This window comes from Mus caroli, chromosome 4, assembly GCF_900094665.2.
Source record: "Mus caroli chromosome 4, CAROLI_EIJ_v1.1, whole genome shotgun sequence".
Classification (NCBI taxonomy): domain Eukaryota; kingdom Metazoa; phylum Chordata; class Mammalia; order Rodentia; family Muridae; genus Mus; species Mus caroli.
This window is the reverse complement of record NC_034573.1, coordinates 10,558,025-10,573,956: the sequence shown is the minus strand read 5'-3', so window position 1 is coordinate 10,573,956 and position 15,932 is coordinate 10,558,025. Positions and strand designations below refer to the sequence as shown.

The following is a 15,932-nucleotide window of genomic DNA, read 5'->3' as shown; positions in this document are numbered from 1 at the left end:
TGCAGACACGTGCCACCATGCCATCCTAGAGGAAGTCACATCCAGGTCCTCCTGTGTGCAGGACACACATTTGACCAACAGAGCCTTCTCTCAATCACTAAGTTTAAGCAGGTGGTTCCTCAACTACTTGAGAGAAATGAGGAACAGCAGGGGATGTAAGAGTAAAAGTTGGGGGTTGAAACATGAGGCCCTAAATCTGATGCTATTGATATGCTAGCTCAGGGGTTCTTGGAGCTTGCTCAGCCAGATTGGGGACATTAAATTTTATTTCAGTAGTGTCATAAACCATTTTGAGCTGTATGGGAAAAGGTCATATAAAAGCAAAGGATTTAAAATTACGATGTCATTTTCATTAAATAAAAAACGGCACATTTTATTATCATTAGCCACAACCAAAATATGTTGTTTTCCCTTACCCTGCACATCTGTGCAGACAGGCTATCATTAGAGTGTTTTGCTGGAGCCAGCTGACGGCCTTGTCCTTCTGAGGCAGTGCAGTCTTTGAGCTATTTCTCTGACAGATGGAGAGAACTCTGCTCAAGTCTCCTTTGGGGACTCTTTATTGCGTATTGAACAGAAACATATGAATTACAAAGAGAATGTGAAACTGTGAGCAGTCCTCAACACAGGACTGCTTGGAGAGCCTACTCTGTATCAATTCACTTGTCTGTACTTCTTTTCAAATACTTTTATAGTCCTTTAAGTGGCAGGAAAAAACAAACAAGCAAACAAAAAACAAAAGAAGCAATCTAATTTCTGTGGAAGGGAAATACTAAGGACAATTAAAATGCCAGTAGTTGCTTGCTTGTTTTTCCATGGTTTTGATTTATCAGTTAATTGGTTTATGAATTGATAATGATATAGTGAACAGACAAAGACCTGCTAAAGAGATATGGTGAATCAGGTTCAGGATATATCTTTGTTCAACTAGCCTCGGATCAGTTAGTTGACTGCCCTAGATCTTGCTCCCTTTGCCTTTTAATGGGAGAATTTTGAATAGCTGAACTTCAGACCACTTGTCGTGACAGTATGATTTTCCAGTTTGAGAAGCTGTCTGTGTTTGGAGTGGGGTGTACACTGTTTAAGGAAGCATATAGATGTAAGCGAATATGCAAGAAGATGAAAGGACAGCTTTTGTTAGGAAAGGTAGGGTCATAAGTAGGCCCCCATTGTTTTTTATAGCTAGCTCTAAGCTGTCCATATTCTGACCAGGCCATAGATACAGGCTAATTGTCCATTTCCTATCCTGGAGAAGGTTCTTTTATTTTCAACATTTTAATTTTATTTTAAAGGTGTGTGTACACTTGAGTACGGTAGTGTGATTAGAGACTAGAGTTCATCATTGGGGATGTACGTGTGTCTATGTGTGGATGTGTGCATGTGAGATCCAGGTTCCTGAGGAAGCCTGTAAACAAAGTGGGATTCTCCGAAGCTGGAGTCACAGGAGATTGTGAGCTGCCCGATGTTGGACATCAAGAACCATATATTTGGGTCATCTGCAAGAGCAGTATGTGAGCCTTAACCACAGTGTCATCTCTCTAGCTCCACTGGACGAGATTTCTTTATCTTCCCGTAATGGTTAAGGGTTAAACCTCAATGGTTCCCATCTTTACAGCGAGGGTAAGAATAGTATTTATAAGGTGGTTTTGTCATTCAAGATTTAGTAAGTTCTTGGGATCTGGATCGGTGGCTAAGTAGTTAAGGTTATTTGCTGTTCTTGCAGAAGCCCTGGGTTTCTACTTTACACCCATGCCCAGCAGCACATAACTACCTGTAACTTCAGTCCAGATGATTTCCCATCTCTTGGTCTCTGTGGGCACCTGACTGCATGCAGTACACAGCATGTAGTCAAGACGTGTGTGTGTGTGTGTGTGAGAGAGAGAGAGAGCACACACACAATAAAAATGAATGCACTTTCAAGAATAGAAATGAAAAAAAAGCTGAGTTCTCAATACGATTTTCATTATCACTATTATAAGTTGCTTTTTATTCCAGCTGTTTTATGTTCTTCACATGCATTCCTTTCTAGAGATGAAGGACTGAGTATTTTGGATGTGAATTTCGGGAAAAGCATTAGGCCCGTGTAGCATCCTCCTCTTCTTCCAGAAATCAAGCAGCTGTGTCAGCAGGAAAGGCTATGAATCAATACACTGATTAAGAGGGTAGTGTAGCTTGTGTTGACTCTGTTTGGATGCCTGTTTTCTGTCTTCTCTGTTCAGAATTCAGCAGGGTAGAGAAGAATTTGTTGGTTAAGATATCTTAAGCCTCGCAGCTCATGGGCTTGGGGTCCACATAACGACGGTGAGTGGCGGTGCATAGCTGCATAGAAGTCAGTAGAAGCTTCCTGCAGACAGACTCTCTGAAACAGAAGATGGGAGAGAGGAAAGCATCAAAGACTCATCTTTTCTCATATGCAACCCCGTGAAGCTATGTTGTGAAGTTATCTATTAACCCTTTACAGGGGAAACAGAGCAAGGAGAAACTGCAAATGCAGAGCTCCTCTGGCTTCTGTCTGAAAGGAGACTGGCTCTTTTTGTGTTCTTGAAAGGAGAAGGGTGGTAGACTCCTACCTAATTCACCACTCTTCCCCTGACTCACCCAAACACTTGACAAATATGTTTGCAGTAAGCTCTGAGCTCATTATAGAGTCTGGATGAAGAAAAATAGAAGAGAAAAAGAAAGCCTCCTCCCTTTGGTAACACAGTGTGCTCAATTGAAGCAAGGCTATGACTAGATACTGAGGAAAACACTGCATGTCTTTTGCTATTTCCATTACTTTCTTATCATAATATTTATTGATTATTTCTGATTATATCATAATATTTATTGATTATTTCATGGACCCTAATCCCACTCATTTCCCAGTACTTCCATATCCCCCTGCACTCTTGTAACCTACCCTCCCTGGACAAAACAAAACCAAAACCAAAATCTCATTGTGAAATCTGCAGTGCGTCACCCAGTATACCCCTTTGTCCAAATAGCTTCTTTCCTTGCAAATGTTCATTGCAAAGAGACACTGGTCTTGTGCGAGGCTTCTGGCTTCTGTTACGCTAGAAATACTGGCTCCTCACTGAGACTCCTCTAGGATGTCCTGCTGTTGCCTTGTGTCTTGGAGATCCTGTAGCTTTGGAACAGCAGGATGAGCCCTTTCATCTGCTTCAGCAGTTCATAGGAGGGGTAGATGTTGCTGATGGGCCAAATGAAAGTCCTAGATCTGGGCCTTGGTGGTAGCTGAGCTGGTCAGCCCATCAGCTCTCCTGGCCTCTGCCACCATAGCCTGCTCATCAGCACTGCCCTGGCTAGCTCACTCAAGTGCTGCAGTTGTGAGGTACTACGTTTTCCTAACTCTGTTTCAGTAAAGCCCTTTTATGCTCAAAAGAGTCTCAGTAGTTTCAGGCACTTAACTTGGTAAGATTCAGAGGGTCTCCAAGAAAACATGTGGCGCTTTAATAATAGACTTTCGTTGTCTGATGATTTTGAGTCACATGCTTTTCTTGTTTCTTGTTTTAGGTTAAGGAGTCTTACCTACTTAAGCCTCAACCGTAACAATCTCACTGTGATTCCCAAAGAGCTTTGTTCCCTTGAGCATCTTTCTGAACTGCATCTAAACTACAATCAGATCGTGTACATCCCTGAGGAGATCAAGTTCCTGAAGAACCTTCAGCAGCTCTTTCTGGTCAGGAACAACATTGAAGAGTTGCCAGAGGTAAAGAAAATAGGGCCATTGCTTTTGTTTCCATTGCTGTCGGAGAAGAACTCCTTCAACAGATTGGGAGGTAGCCTATATCATTGTTCAATTCAACCTGCATTATAAATGGCAAAACACAAATGACAAAGCACTTCAAAGTTCATTTGTTTTGGTAATTTAATGAAGGTGTGAATCACTTTCTGATACATTATGAATTATGTGTATGTCTATACATGTTTATGAATGCATATTCTGTCTATATTTTGTGTCAGATTCCCCAGGGACTCTAATTTGATTGCTCTGTTCCTGGGGATAGAAAAAGAGCCCTTTGAGTACAAGATAGATGTGGGGCTTCTGGAGTATAATCTTAACGTAAAAGGTTCACTGTTTTTGTCATAGTTGAAGTCTAAGAATAACCATTTGGATTTGAGTATGTGAATGGCTAAGTAGACGGTAAACAGAAACAGCCCGAGGCAGCTTTGGGATTTGTACAGAAATCTTCTCTTAAAATGAGTTTGCTTTCATGAAGCAGATCCAGGAGATGGAGGTGGATCATGAGACACTAACTACTTAGGAAATACACTTGAATCATCTGCTCAAATACAGATGGCTATTCCTTGCCACTGGAGAACCAAGACTCCTCTGGCTGCGAGCTGGTCATAGTGGTATCAGCATTTCAAAGGCCAACAAAGAACTTCAGAATTCATGGCAGAAGGCACACAATGAGGAACTGGAGGGAGAGTGGCAGCACAGAGGCGAATGCATCACTCGCTTCCCAAAGCAGCCTACTAAGAGCATCAGTCCAGCATAGTTCCTCGGGGCTCCATGTGGTTCAAGAGGCTCCCGATCGCAATGATTTGTAATATTAGTGTGATGGGACAGGAAGTGGCAGTATCTTGAGGGTTGGTTCCTCATGAATGAAACTGTCATCCTTATTAAAGAGATCTAAAATTAAGCATGCTAGTGCAATCCTGCAATCCCAACATGCAAAATCCAAAAAGTGCTGAAGCATCCTTAGTTACATGACAAGATTGAGGCTGGCCTCTTGGCATACATGAGACCCTGTCTTAAACAAGTAACTCAAACCCAAACCAAGCTAAGACAAAGCAAATCACACCAAAACAGAAAACAGAACAAAGCACCTTAGGAGGCTTCAGAGGAACAAAGATCTTTTTCCATCATGTGATGTATCACAAGAAGTTGGCAGTTTCTAACCCAGAAGAGGTCACATAATAGCCCTACCATACTTTGACTTCTATATTCTGTGAAGGTGAGAATATATTGCTATATTTGTTAGATATCTAATTTATAGTTCTCTGTTCCAGAAAACCAACTTATCTCCTCTTTTTGACATTTATAATGTATTTACATATTAAAAGTACAGACAAGTCCTACAGCCAAGCTTCTTAACTTTGTCAGATTAGAGTTTCCCAAGTTGAGTCAATACCTTGGCATTTGCCTTGGTCATAGTGGTCAAAGGAAATTTATTAAAAATTTCAATGTAATTGATGCTTTCCATAGTCATAAGGAATGCCAACGGTATTTAGCTTTATGCCTATGGTATAGTTGGCTATGTTGGCTTTTCTCTGTCTGGCTTCCATTTTCTTTTGTTCTCATATTATAGCCTTGTAAGTTTCCTCCCCCTGTAAGTCTCTGAGCTTTGCTTAGTCTTGTCCTATTCCACTACACTGGTCTTCGAGCCAAGTTAGAATATTCCTTCCTATGGGACATAGTGATTAGCCCGGTGACAGGCTTAAGACTTAAGCTAGGTAAATGGGACAAGGTTGATGGATTGATGGGGATAAAGTAGTCTTTCTGCCTGTTAAACAGGGAGAATGAAGACTCACATCTAGGGACTAGAGAGATAGCTCAGTGGTTCAGAGTACTTGACGCTCTTACAGAGGACCAAGATTCAATTTTCAGTACATACGTAGCTTACAACCATCCATAATTTAAGTCACAGGGGATCTAATGTCCTCTTCTGGCTTTATGGCACTGTGCACACATGTGGTTTACAGACATGTGTGCAAGCAAAGCACACACACACACACACACACACACACACACAAACACATATACATATACATAAACATACACACACATATACATAAACATACACACACATATACATAAACCTAAAAGAACTTCTGAATCCTGATGTCTCCCTGTCTGTCATCTTTGGTTCTTTTCTGTTATTTTAGCACTCTACCTTCCTACAGTTCTATCCCAGGCATCGTGTTCTCTTCATGGAACAGTTTCTGTTCCACTCTTACTTCGTGGCCTGGCTTTTACAAAGAGGGAAATCTAAAGTACACTCAGTATCACAAATGCATCATCTGCTTCCAGACAATGCAACATGTGAGAAAAGATGGCGACTACTAGATATGGCTAAAGAGATACGCTATTTCCCTAGGGAGAAACACTACCATCAAAATAATAGTAGCATTTTAGAAGCATTTCTTTTTTTAAAAAACCATAATTTCAGTGTCTTTTTCATATGAAACTTGTAAATCAATATTTCCACTTCAAAATTTTAACTCTCAAATTTGACTCATTATTTTTCAACTGCATCAATTATTTTTTATTAGATATTTTATTTATATTTCAAATGTCATCCCCTTTCCTAGTTTCTCCTCCAAAAATCCCCTATCCCTTCCCCCATGCCCCTGCTCCCCAACCCACCCACTCCCATGCCCAGTCCTGGCATTCCCCTATACTGGGGCATAGAGCCTTCACAAGACCTAGGGCCTCTCCTCCCATTGAGAGACCATCCTCTGCTACATATACAGCTAGAGCCACAAGTTCCACCATGTGTTTTCTTTGATTGGTGGTTTAGTTCCAAGGAGCTCTGGCGGTACTGGTTAGTTTATATTGATGTTCCTCCTTGGAAAGAAGATAGTATTTTCAACAAATAGTGCTGGCTCAACTGGTAGTTAGCATGTAGAAGAATGCAAACTGATCCATTCTTATCTCCTTGTACAAAGCTCAAGTCTAAGTGGATCAAGGAACTCCACATAAAACCAGAGACACTGAAACTTATAGAGGGGAAAGTGGGGAAGAGTCTCGAAGATATGGACACAGGAGAAAGATTCCTGAACAGAACACCAATGGCTTGTGCTGGAAGATCAAGAATTGACAAATGGGACCTCATAAAATTGCAAAGCTTCTGTAAGGCAAAGGACACTGTCAATAAGACCAAAAGGCCACCAACAGATTGAGAAAAGATCTTTACCAATCCTAAATCCTATAGGGGGATAATATCCAATATATATAAAGAACTCAAGAAATTGGACTCCAGAAAACCAAACAACCATATTAAAAAATGGGGTACAGAGCTAAACAAAGAATTTTCAACTGAGGAATACTGAATGTCTGAGAAACACCTAAAAAAATGTTCAACATCCTTAATCATCAGAGAAATTCGAATCAAAACAACCCTGAGATTCCACCTCACACCAGTTAGAATGGCTTAGATCAAAAACTGACAGCAGATGCTGACGAGGATGTGGAGAAAGAGGAACACTCCTCCATTGCTGGTGGGACTGCAAGCTGGTACAACCACTCTGGAAATCAGTTTGGCGGTTCTTCAGAAAATCGGACATAGTTCAGAAGCATTTCTACAATACTGGAAGTCATTTGATAAATTATCCTCTCGTTTTTCAATTTCAATTGGTTTTGAAGTTTCCAGGATTTAAAATCCTAGTTTACATTTGCTTTTTAATAGAAATACTAGAAATAAGATGTTTCACAACAACCATGTGGTTACTATGGTAATTTACAGTTGTACTGACCATGTAGATAGATATAGTTCTGGGTTTTATTTCTTTTGTGAAGAAAGGGTTTTGTTATCATAGTGTTAAGCAGAAGATAGATGTATTAGAAATCCTGCTGAAGTTATCATTACAGGAAACACTCCAGAATTATGTTTTATGTTTCTCAGGGTTTCTACTTTAATAATATATGGTGTCTGAAAGGGCTCATTGAATATTAGGCTGTTTGAATTTCATAACTCAGTTAATCTACCTCATCATCACAAGCACATATCATTTGTTTATTAGAAAGTGAAGAAATTAAAATACAAAGGTGCTTAGGAAGTTGAATATGATTGTACTTAATAACAGCAAGAGTTGGGTTAGACCTAGAAATAGTTAACTGAGAATATATTATATTGCTCTAGAGTACATAGAAGAAATAAGGGTTTGTAGTTATTGGGCCGTCCATAGAGATTTCTTTAGGGAAGACTGTTTTGATGGAGCGATCTCTATTCACTCTGAACCAAGTCAATACTTACAGTTTTATATTAAAAATCTCTCTCTCTCTCTCTCTCTCTTTTTTTTTTTTTGTCTTATGACACAGGAAATTTGTCATCTTGGAAAACTAAGAGTCCTGGACATAGCTGGAAATGTAATCCAGATATTTCCAGCAGGCGTAAGTACTGTCAATTGTTACTGTAGTTGAAAATCATTCTGTTTATACTGTTGGGAATAGAAAATACAAGCAGCCAGCAAAAGCTGTAGTAATTGTAATTGTACAGTGACTCAAAGGTTTGCTTTGTGCTAGGATTTCAAGTCCCATTCTTTTGCATTCTTTTCCTTGTGTTCTGTGCCTGCTGAATGTGTTTGAACCAAATGAACTCTGGTTGTTATCATAAATATTTAATCTATCAGTTATGATTAAATTTTTTGGTTATTACACACTGCTTTTGGTCACCTCTGACTTGTTTGAAAAGACTACTTTCTTGGGCTCAAGACTTTATCCTGTATAGTGAATCCAGACATGACCCTTTTGTTCATTGTTTTTAAGCCATTAGCTATGAAAACACACTTTCTTTCCCATTTGGAAGTGAATTTTTGACTTTGTTTATTTCAAATAACAGAGACAGCTCATTTTGGCTACTTGTAACTTTGGGGGAAAGTAATAGCTGTTTTTCATATTGCATTTTTATATCCAAGTGAGCACGCTGGAACATAACATTCAAGTAAATAATTACTAGTACATTTATCCAGCAAGTATTCAGTAAATACCTGCAGATCTATTAATTTTATTCTTACTAACTGATTCAAATTGTAGTTTTTAGACATTTTCATCTTATTTTATAATTAAATTAAATTAATTTATTTTATAAATAAATTAATATAATTTTAATACAAGAAAGGATGAAAATGTGAAATATTGGGTTCAAAATTTGCTTTATGAAAATATATGCAATATTCCAATCATGGTAAAATATGCATCATAAAAGTCTTTTTTTTTTTTTTTTTGGTATTTTTAGACAAGGTTTTATTTCTTTTTATAGTATCCCTGGTTGTCCTGTCCCGGACTTGCTTTATAGACCAATCAGGCCTTGAACTCACAGAGATCTACCTGCTTCTGCCTCTTGAGTTCTGAGATTAAAGGTGTGTGCCGCCAGGCTCAAAACCTTTATCTTTAAGAGGACATTCTTGAGACCAAGTACTTTGATACAATCTGTCCCTGCCATCTCTCTCCAGAACTTACTGTGTTATCTTACCGACTGAAACGGTATCATTTGACACATTCCCAACTGGATAAGTTTCCAGTTTGCTTGTTAGCACCTATCCCAGCATTTTAAGATAAGGTATTTCTCTTGTTTTTGTTTTTGATTTTTTTTGACACTACCATTCTATGTTCTGTCTTTACGTACTTGAGTACTTGGTGCACCCCACAGAAGACATTCCCTGGCATTTGTCCTTTTGTGACGGGCTTATTTTACTTAGCACAGTGTTCATCCCTGCTATCAAGAGTTGGCTTTTTCCTCTTTGTCCTAGGCTGAATCCTAGTCACCCATACAACAAGCATGTGCACCTTTTGCTTCCCCATTGTTCTGTGGATCGACACTTGCGGTGTTTCAGTGCTTTGCTTACTGTGAGCTATGCTGCTGCAAACTTTGTCATACAAGTTTGAGTTTTCACTTTCAATTTCTCTAGATATAGCCTTGGAAGTAGAATTACCAAAATTCTATAGTCATTTCCTATCTTACTTTCTTCTCTTGATGTCTTTTATCTTAGTCAATTATCTTCTTTATCATACCGTCTGACAGAGGTATCTTAAGGAGGGGCTGGTTGTGGCTCACAGTTCAAGGGCTGAGTTTATGGTGGTGGGGAAGCTAGGGCATCAGGCAGGTGAAACAACTGGTCGTATTTGTCCATATTGAATGCTAGGGCTCTCTTATGTATTGTGGGACCCAGCACATGGAATGGTTCTGCCCACATTCAGAATGGGTCTTCTCACCTCTCTTAACTAAATCTAAATAATTCCTCACAAAAATGGCCACTGGCTAACCAGTCTAAGTAATCCCAATGGACATTCCCCAAAGCTTGTCTTCTAGGTGATTTTAAAGCCTAGCAAACTGACAATAAATATTAACCATCACACATTTAATATGTTAAAGGATTTTCTATGCTGTTAACAATTTTATAGTTCAAATTATAGGAAAGAATAGATGTTTTCAGCAAAGACTTGGTAAAGAGTCCATGATTTTATTCATACTATGGGTTTGATTTAAATCTGTCACAATGTGACAAAACCTTAATTTCCAGAACATCCTTCCAATGTCACCAGTCCCATGGTACCACGGGAGCACAGACCGTGGAAAGGAACGATCCTTTTCAAGTCTATGTTGAGGTTCAAATGTTAACTTTACTATCAAACATATATTGAATTTCATCTTAATATTATTTATTAAATAAAAACTAAAATAATGTTCTCTAACTCTACTTAGCACCCACCTTGGTATTGCCAATAATTCAGTTTTCTCTAAAAAGTGGTTCTATATCAACAGTTATGTTTAAATACCCCTGCTTCCAATAATTTTAGCATGCCTTTGACATGATCTATGCCAGGTTTGTTTTCAGAAAATTCTGTAAACCTTATGTAATAAGCTAGTACACAAACTCATCTGAGCTTTGTTCCCCAATTTTTTTTACCTTGGAATTTTAAAAATGATTTTCCTTTCTGAAACAGTAGTGACATTTTGCAAATTATTGGTGTAAAATCCATATTCCATAGTTGAGAGATGGGACAAATTGACAAAACACATGGCAAATGCAGAGATGAATTGTTGGCTCTGTAGTATATATACTATGTAAGTGGTATAGCATTCAGTTTCATAGTAATGGTTGTAAACATCAATGAAGACCACAGACTTTAACAATGAAGGCCACAGACATTAACAATGAAGGACACAGACTTTAACAATGAAGGACACAGACTTTAACAATGAAAGACACAGACTTTAACAATGAAGACCACAGACTTTAGCAATGAAGACCACAGACTTTAACAATAAAGGACACAAACTTTGGAGTCATATATCCATTAGTTTAAATTTCTAAGTTCTTATTTACTAAACTATGATTTCAGACAAGTTGAGGTGCTACTTAAAGCCACCTTACTCATGAGCACATTAAATGTGTAAATGATTATAAAACATTTTATAGAGATTGTCGAAAGAATGGCAATTACTTTGCTAATGAATTATCTGTGAACTGTTTGGTAATGCACAACCCCAGCACTTGTAGTGACTACTCACTGTCTATGGGTGGCTGTAGGAAACGTTGATTTCTGAAGCATGTGTTTTACAACCCATTCTTACTATAAAGTGTTGAAAGCCATGAAAAATAAAGGAGCAAAGGGGAAGCTGTGGTTTTGTGAAGCCCACTATGATCTCCAGCACTGGAGTTACATTCTGTAGAATAGATTTAATAGTTTCTTTTACTGCCATGCTTTTGAGATAGAGTTTCTCTGTGCAATAGCCCTGGCTGTCCTAGAACTCCCATTGTAGAACAGGCTGGCCTTGAACTCACAGAGATCCACCTGCCTCTGCCTCCTGAGTTCTGGGATTAAAGGCATGTACCACCATGCTCTGCCATTGCTGTTCTCTTAAAAATGATTTTTATTTGAGTTTTATGGTCTAAAATTTGTTGTGAAACTTAGAAAATGTTATTTTGCAATAATATATAATTTTTACTAAGGTAGCTTTTAAATATTTGAGGCTGATTTATAAAGATTTATTTATTTTATGTATATGAGTGTTTTGACTGTGCAACTCTTTGTGGACCCTTGTGCATATCTGGTGTTTGCAGAGGTCAGAGGAGAGCATTGGATTCCTCTAGAATTACTATTATGAATATCTGTGAGCAGGCACATGAGTGCTGGGAATTGATTCTGGGTCCTCTGGAAGAACAAGTGCTTTTGACTGCTGAGCCATCTTTCCAGTCCTTGCTACCTGCAAAGCTGATGTTTTAAATCAGGAGTTATTATACAAATAAGAATGTATGTTAACTGGAAACCTGATTCCAAGTGTGTGTCACCATAACTTGCTTAATATTTTTCCAGTTATAAGTAATTGGGCCTGAGGCTCTAGTACAGCTGGTGAAGTTCTTGTTTAGCATGCATAAAGCCCTGTTGGATCACCAGCACTTCCTAAACCTGGTGTGGAAACACAGGCCTGTCATGCTCATGGAGCTAGGATAATCAAACCTTTGAGATGGAACTTTGGCCAGCCTGGGATCTTGTAAAACGAAAACCAAGAGTAAAGTAATAAAAGGAAACATTCACTGTATAAAAGGTGCATCCATATATGTATGTAGCAACAATTAATGAAACCAGATGCCATGAATTTGAAAGAGAGCAACAGGGTTATATGGGTGGGTGTGGAGGAGTGACAGGGAAGGAGAAAATGATGCAATCATATTATAATATGTAATATATAAGTTATATATAATGAAACATATAATTTTATAATAGAATAGAAATATTTTGAAAGTGTGTGTAAGATTGTAAACTACAAAGTATGAGGTGCCTTTAAGTTTATTTTTCAGAGACAATATGTTATTCTTCTGTAAGTATTTAATTTTTACATATTCACTTTAGAATACAATTGAAATTATACTTCTTAAAAAATCTTTTTCACTTAACATTATATATTGAATACTCTTCTTCAAGCAATATATTTCAGATATTTGGTTTTAATTACTGGACCTTTTAAAAATCATGTTTACTTTTTTTTATACTTTCATTTATCAGAATAGATTGGAATGAGCAGGCCTTTGAGGAACTAGATTGTCAGAAATTGGCATCTTTTATTTTAAACTTTCTTTGACAGAGTGAGATTTCCAAAATGTAACTTATGATCCACAGTGAGTGGACAGTATGTGGAACAGTGGCAGTTATGGAAATGGCTGGTTTGGTTTAGTAGTTTAAATCTGTTTTTTTTTTTCCTCTTAGAAAGATACAAGTCCTTGGACTTTTGTCTGCCCTTAGTCATAATGACTTCATCCTAGCTATAATTCTGTGATATGCTGCTTTTGGGTAGATGGAACTATTCAACCCACTACACTTTGGTAAAGTGTAAAACTTAGTTTGGATCTGCAACAGATTTAACTGTACTGTGTGAAGAGAGTCCAGTTCAGCTATCACTTATTGAGTGTCTCCTCTGGCCACTCCCTCTTAAGTGTTGCTCTTGAATACTGGAGGAATTCTGACCATCAGAGGGGTTCCTTGCACCCATGTTAGGCAGCTCTGATGTTACCGATCCCTCAGTCTCACGTGTACATCCTTGCACATGTACACATAATTAAAATAATTTTTTGAATTGAGCAAAGCAAGTAATTGGTTATTTTATTTAGTGTTTGTGTGTGAACCATCGCACATGTGTGATGAAGGCCACAGGACAACTTTTGGGAGTTGATTCTCTTTTTCAGCTATGTGGATTTCTATGATCTAACTCAGGTTATCTGGCTTGGCAACCAAGTGTGTTACTCACGGAGCAGTATTGCTGGTTTTCTCAAAATAAAATTTAAAATGGATTTCCTACCATCATAATATCCTAGTCAAACAAATGAACAATGATGGATATTGCTTGTGTGGAATTTGAATGTCAAGTCTTGAAGAGCTCATAAAAAGCAAGAAAAACAGACATTAAAAAAAAACTAGGAACATTGAAGAAGTAGACATTAGCTTGGAAAGAAAAGGGGCCAGGTAAGTAGTAATTCATTGTCTCCAAAAGACGGAGGGAAAAAGTGATCAGATGCACTTACAACGTTTGAGAATGGAGAAGGAAAAATATTGCCATTGCTTGCTACTAAGAACTTTGGATAAGCTATCAGTGGGGTTGTGAGAGTCAAGTACTAACAATATCTTTTTCCATTTTTAAGATAAAATAGAAAATTCAGTCTCTAAAGCAATAGTGGTTAAATCCTTTCAACAGGGGAGAAAGGTGAATTCCTTAGATTTTTAGTCCCTTTGAAATAATTTTAAAAGATCTGTGCATTTTTGGGCAAAGAAAAGCTTCCTTCACTAGCTCTTCTTTACCCAAACTTCAGTGATTTGAAAAAGAAGTTGACTTAACTGAAGTGACAAAAACATCTTTTGAAACAGGGTTTCTTTGTGTAACAGCTCTGGCCATTCTGGAGATGGAGCTGTAGACCAGGCTGGTCTTGAACTCACAGAGATCCACCTGCCTCTGGCTGCTGAGGGGTAGGATTAAAGGCATGGGCTACCATGCCTGGCTGACAAAAAAATTTTAATGACTATCACCAGGGAGCATCTCGAGGTCTGACTTTGATGTGAAATTCAGAGGAAAACCTCATCTTTGAATGCTGTAGCAAAGCTTTGCACTTTTTAGTAACACTCTTGTCAGACTCTATTGGCGATCTTTCTACTCACCTGCAATATCATGGCATTTTAGATCTAGAAATAGCACAGGAAGGTATTTCTTTGCATCAGTACTTTATAGTTGTTCAGTAATTTACAAGGTTTTGAAGCAATGTTTCATGTAGTAAAATCTGTTTGATGTTGCATAGTCCCCTGGAGAAGCAGACTGAAGCTCAGACCTATTTAGGGCTAAATGTATTGAGACTTCAGAGAAGTGATTAGTTAGTAGACATTGCCCTCCGTCTTGAGTACACAGTAGAATCCTCTGGATAGCTTGTTAAAACCCAGAATGCTGGGCTTCCCTCCCAGAGTTTCTGAGTCAGAAGACTGTGGAGCCCAAGAATGTGCATTTCTATTAAGTTCTCAGGTGTTGCTGATGCTGCAAGTGTGGGGATCATACTTGGAGAACCACAGACCTGAATTACAATGCGGATCTAGACCTAGCACTGAAGCCTTGCCAAAAGCCCAGGCTCCATCCATCTTAGTACAGAGCCTCTGAAAAATCTGTTCTTTGTCTTAGCAGTGATAAGTAGGGGGTGTCACTGTTATGTTACACATTGGAAGGTCAGATTCTGAGAATGTCACTGGGTCCTTGAGTCCTTGTGGAAGGAGCACTGTTTGAACAATATAGTTCCTTTGTATGTGGAAAAGGCTTCACCTAGAAACAAAGTTTCAGTATGTGAGCACAGGGACACAGGGAATAGTGGGTTTTGGGAAGCTCAGATTGGCATGTTGGCCAGTAGAGTTAACCTTATTCCCTTCAGCTACACGTACATTGCAAATGTATGCCGTAATTCCATGCCACTGATAAAATGCATAGTTATTTATTATTTTTTTTACTCAATTTAAAAATAGGCCAGATATTTTAGTATGTGAATTGAACACTAAATTATTCTGGAGAATTTTGGGGATGGTCAAATCTTTACCATGTTATTTATTTAGTAACTTAAGGGTTTTATCTTTAAAGAATTTCCCATTTACATTAACTGGATGCAATTTGGATATGAATGATTTATCTTAAACATTTATATGGCTACAGATCAATGTGACAACACGTGAGAAAGTGCTTTGGTAAAAGTACACCCTCAAGAAATATGCATAAGAAGATGGAGCCACAGCCAAGAATACATGTTCCACAGTTGCTGCTTGTTTTCAATGTCAACTTTTTTATTTAATGTCCATTCATATCTAAAGCCTCCACAAACAGTCTGTGCCAGGGTTAAGAATGTTCAGTATTTGATTTTTTAAAAGGTTTGATGGCATGTATTTTAATATTTACGTGTGTGTGTGGGGGAGAGAGACAGAAACAAAGACAGAAAGACAAAGATAGACAGGTACAGAGAGAAAGACAGACACATGCACACACACATATACTCATACATACACAGAGAGAAAGACAGACAGAGACACAGACAAACAGAATCTCTCTCTCTTTCTCTCTCTCTCTCTCTCTCTCTCTCTCTCTCTCTCACACACACACACACACAGAGAGAGAGAGAGAGAGAGAGAGAGAGAGAGAGAGAGAGAGAGAGAGAGAGGAGAGAGAGAACAGAGAGGAGAGAGAGAG

General features: G+C 38.3%; 1 protein-coding gene across 2 annotated transcripts in view; it reads left to right on the top strand.

The window, feature by feature from the left end:
• The window catches only part of Lrrc69 (leucine rich repeat containing 69), a 128,998-nt gene that overhangs the window by 20,481 nt on the left and 92,585 nt on the right, over window positions 1-15,932 (top strand). For both annotated transcript variants that reach the window (XM_021160582.1, XM_021160583.1), the window contains exons 4-5: window positions 3,514-3,709; window positions 8,048-8,119. In XM_021160582.1, coding sequence (XP_021016241.1) covers window positions 3,514-3,709; window positions 8,048-8,119 — 268 coding nt within the window. The remainder of the gene's footprint in view (window positions 1-3,513; window positions 3,710-8,047; window positions 8,120-15,932) is intronic.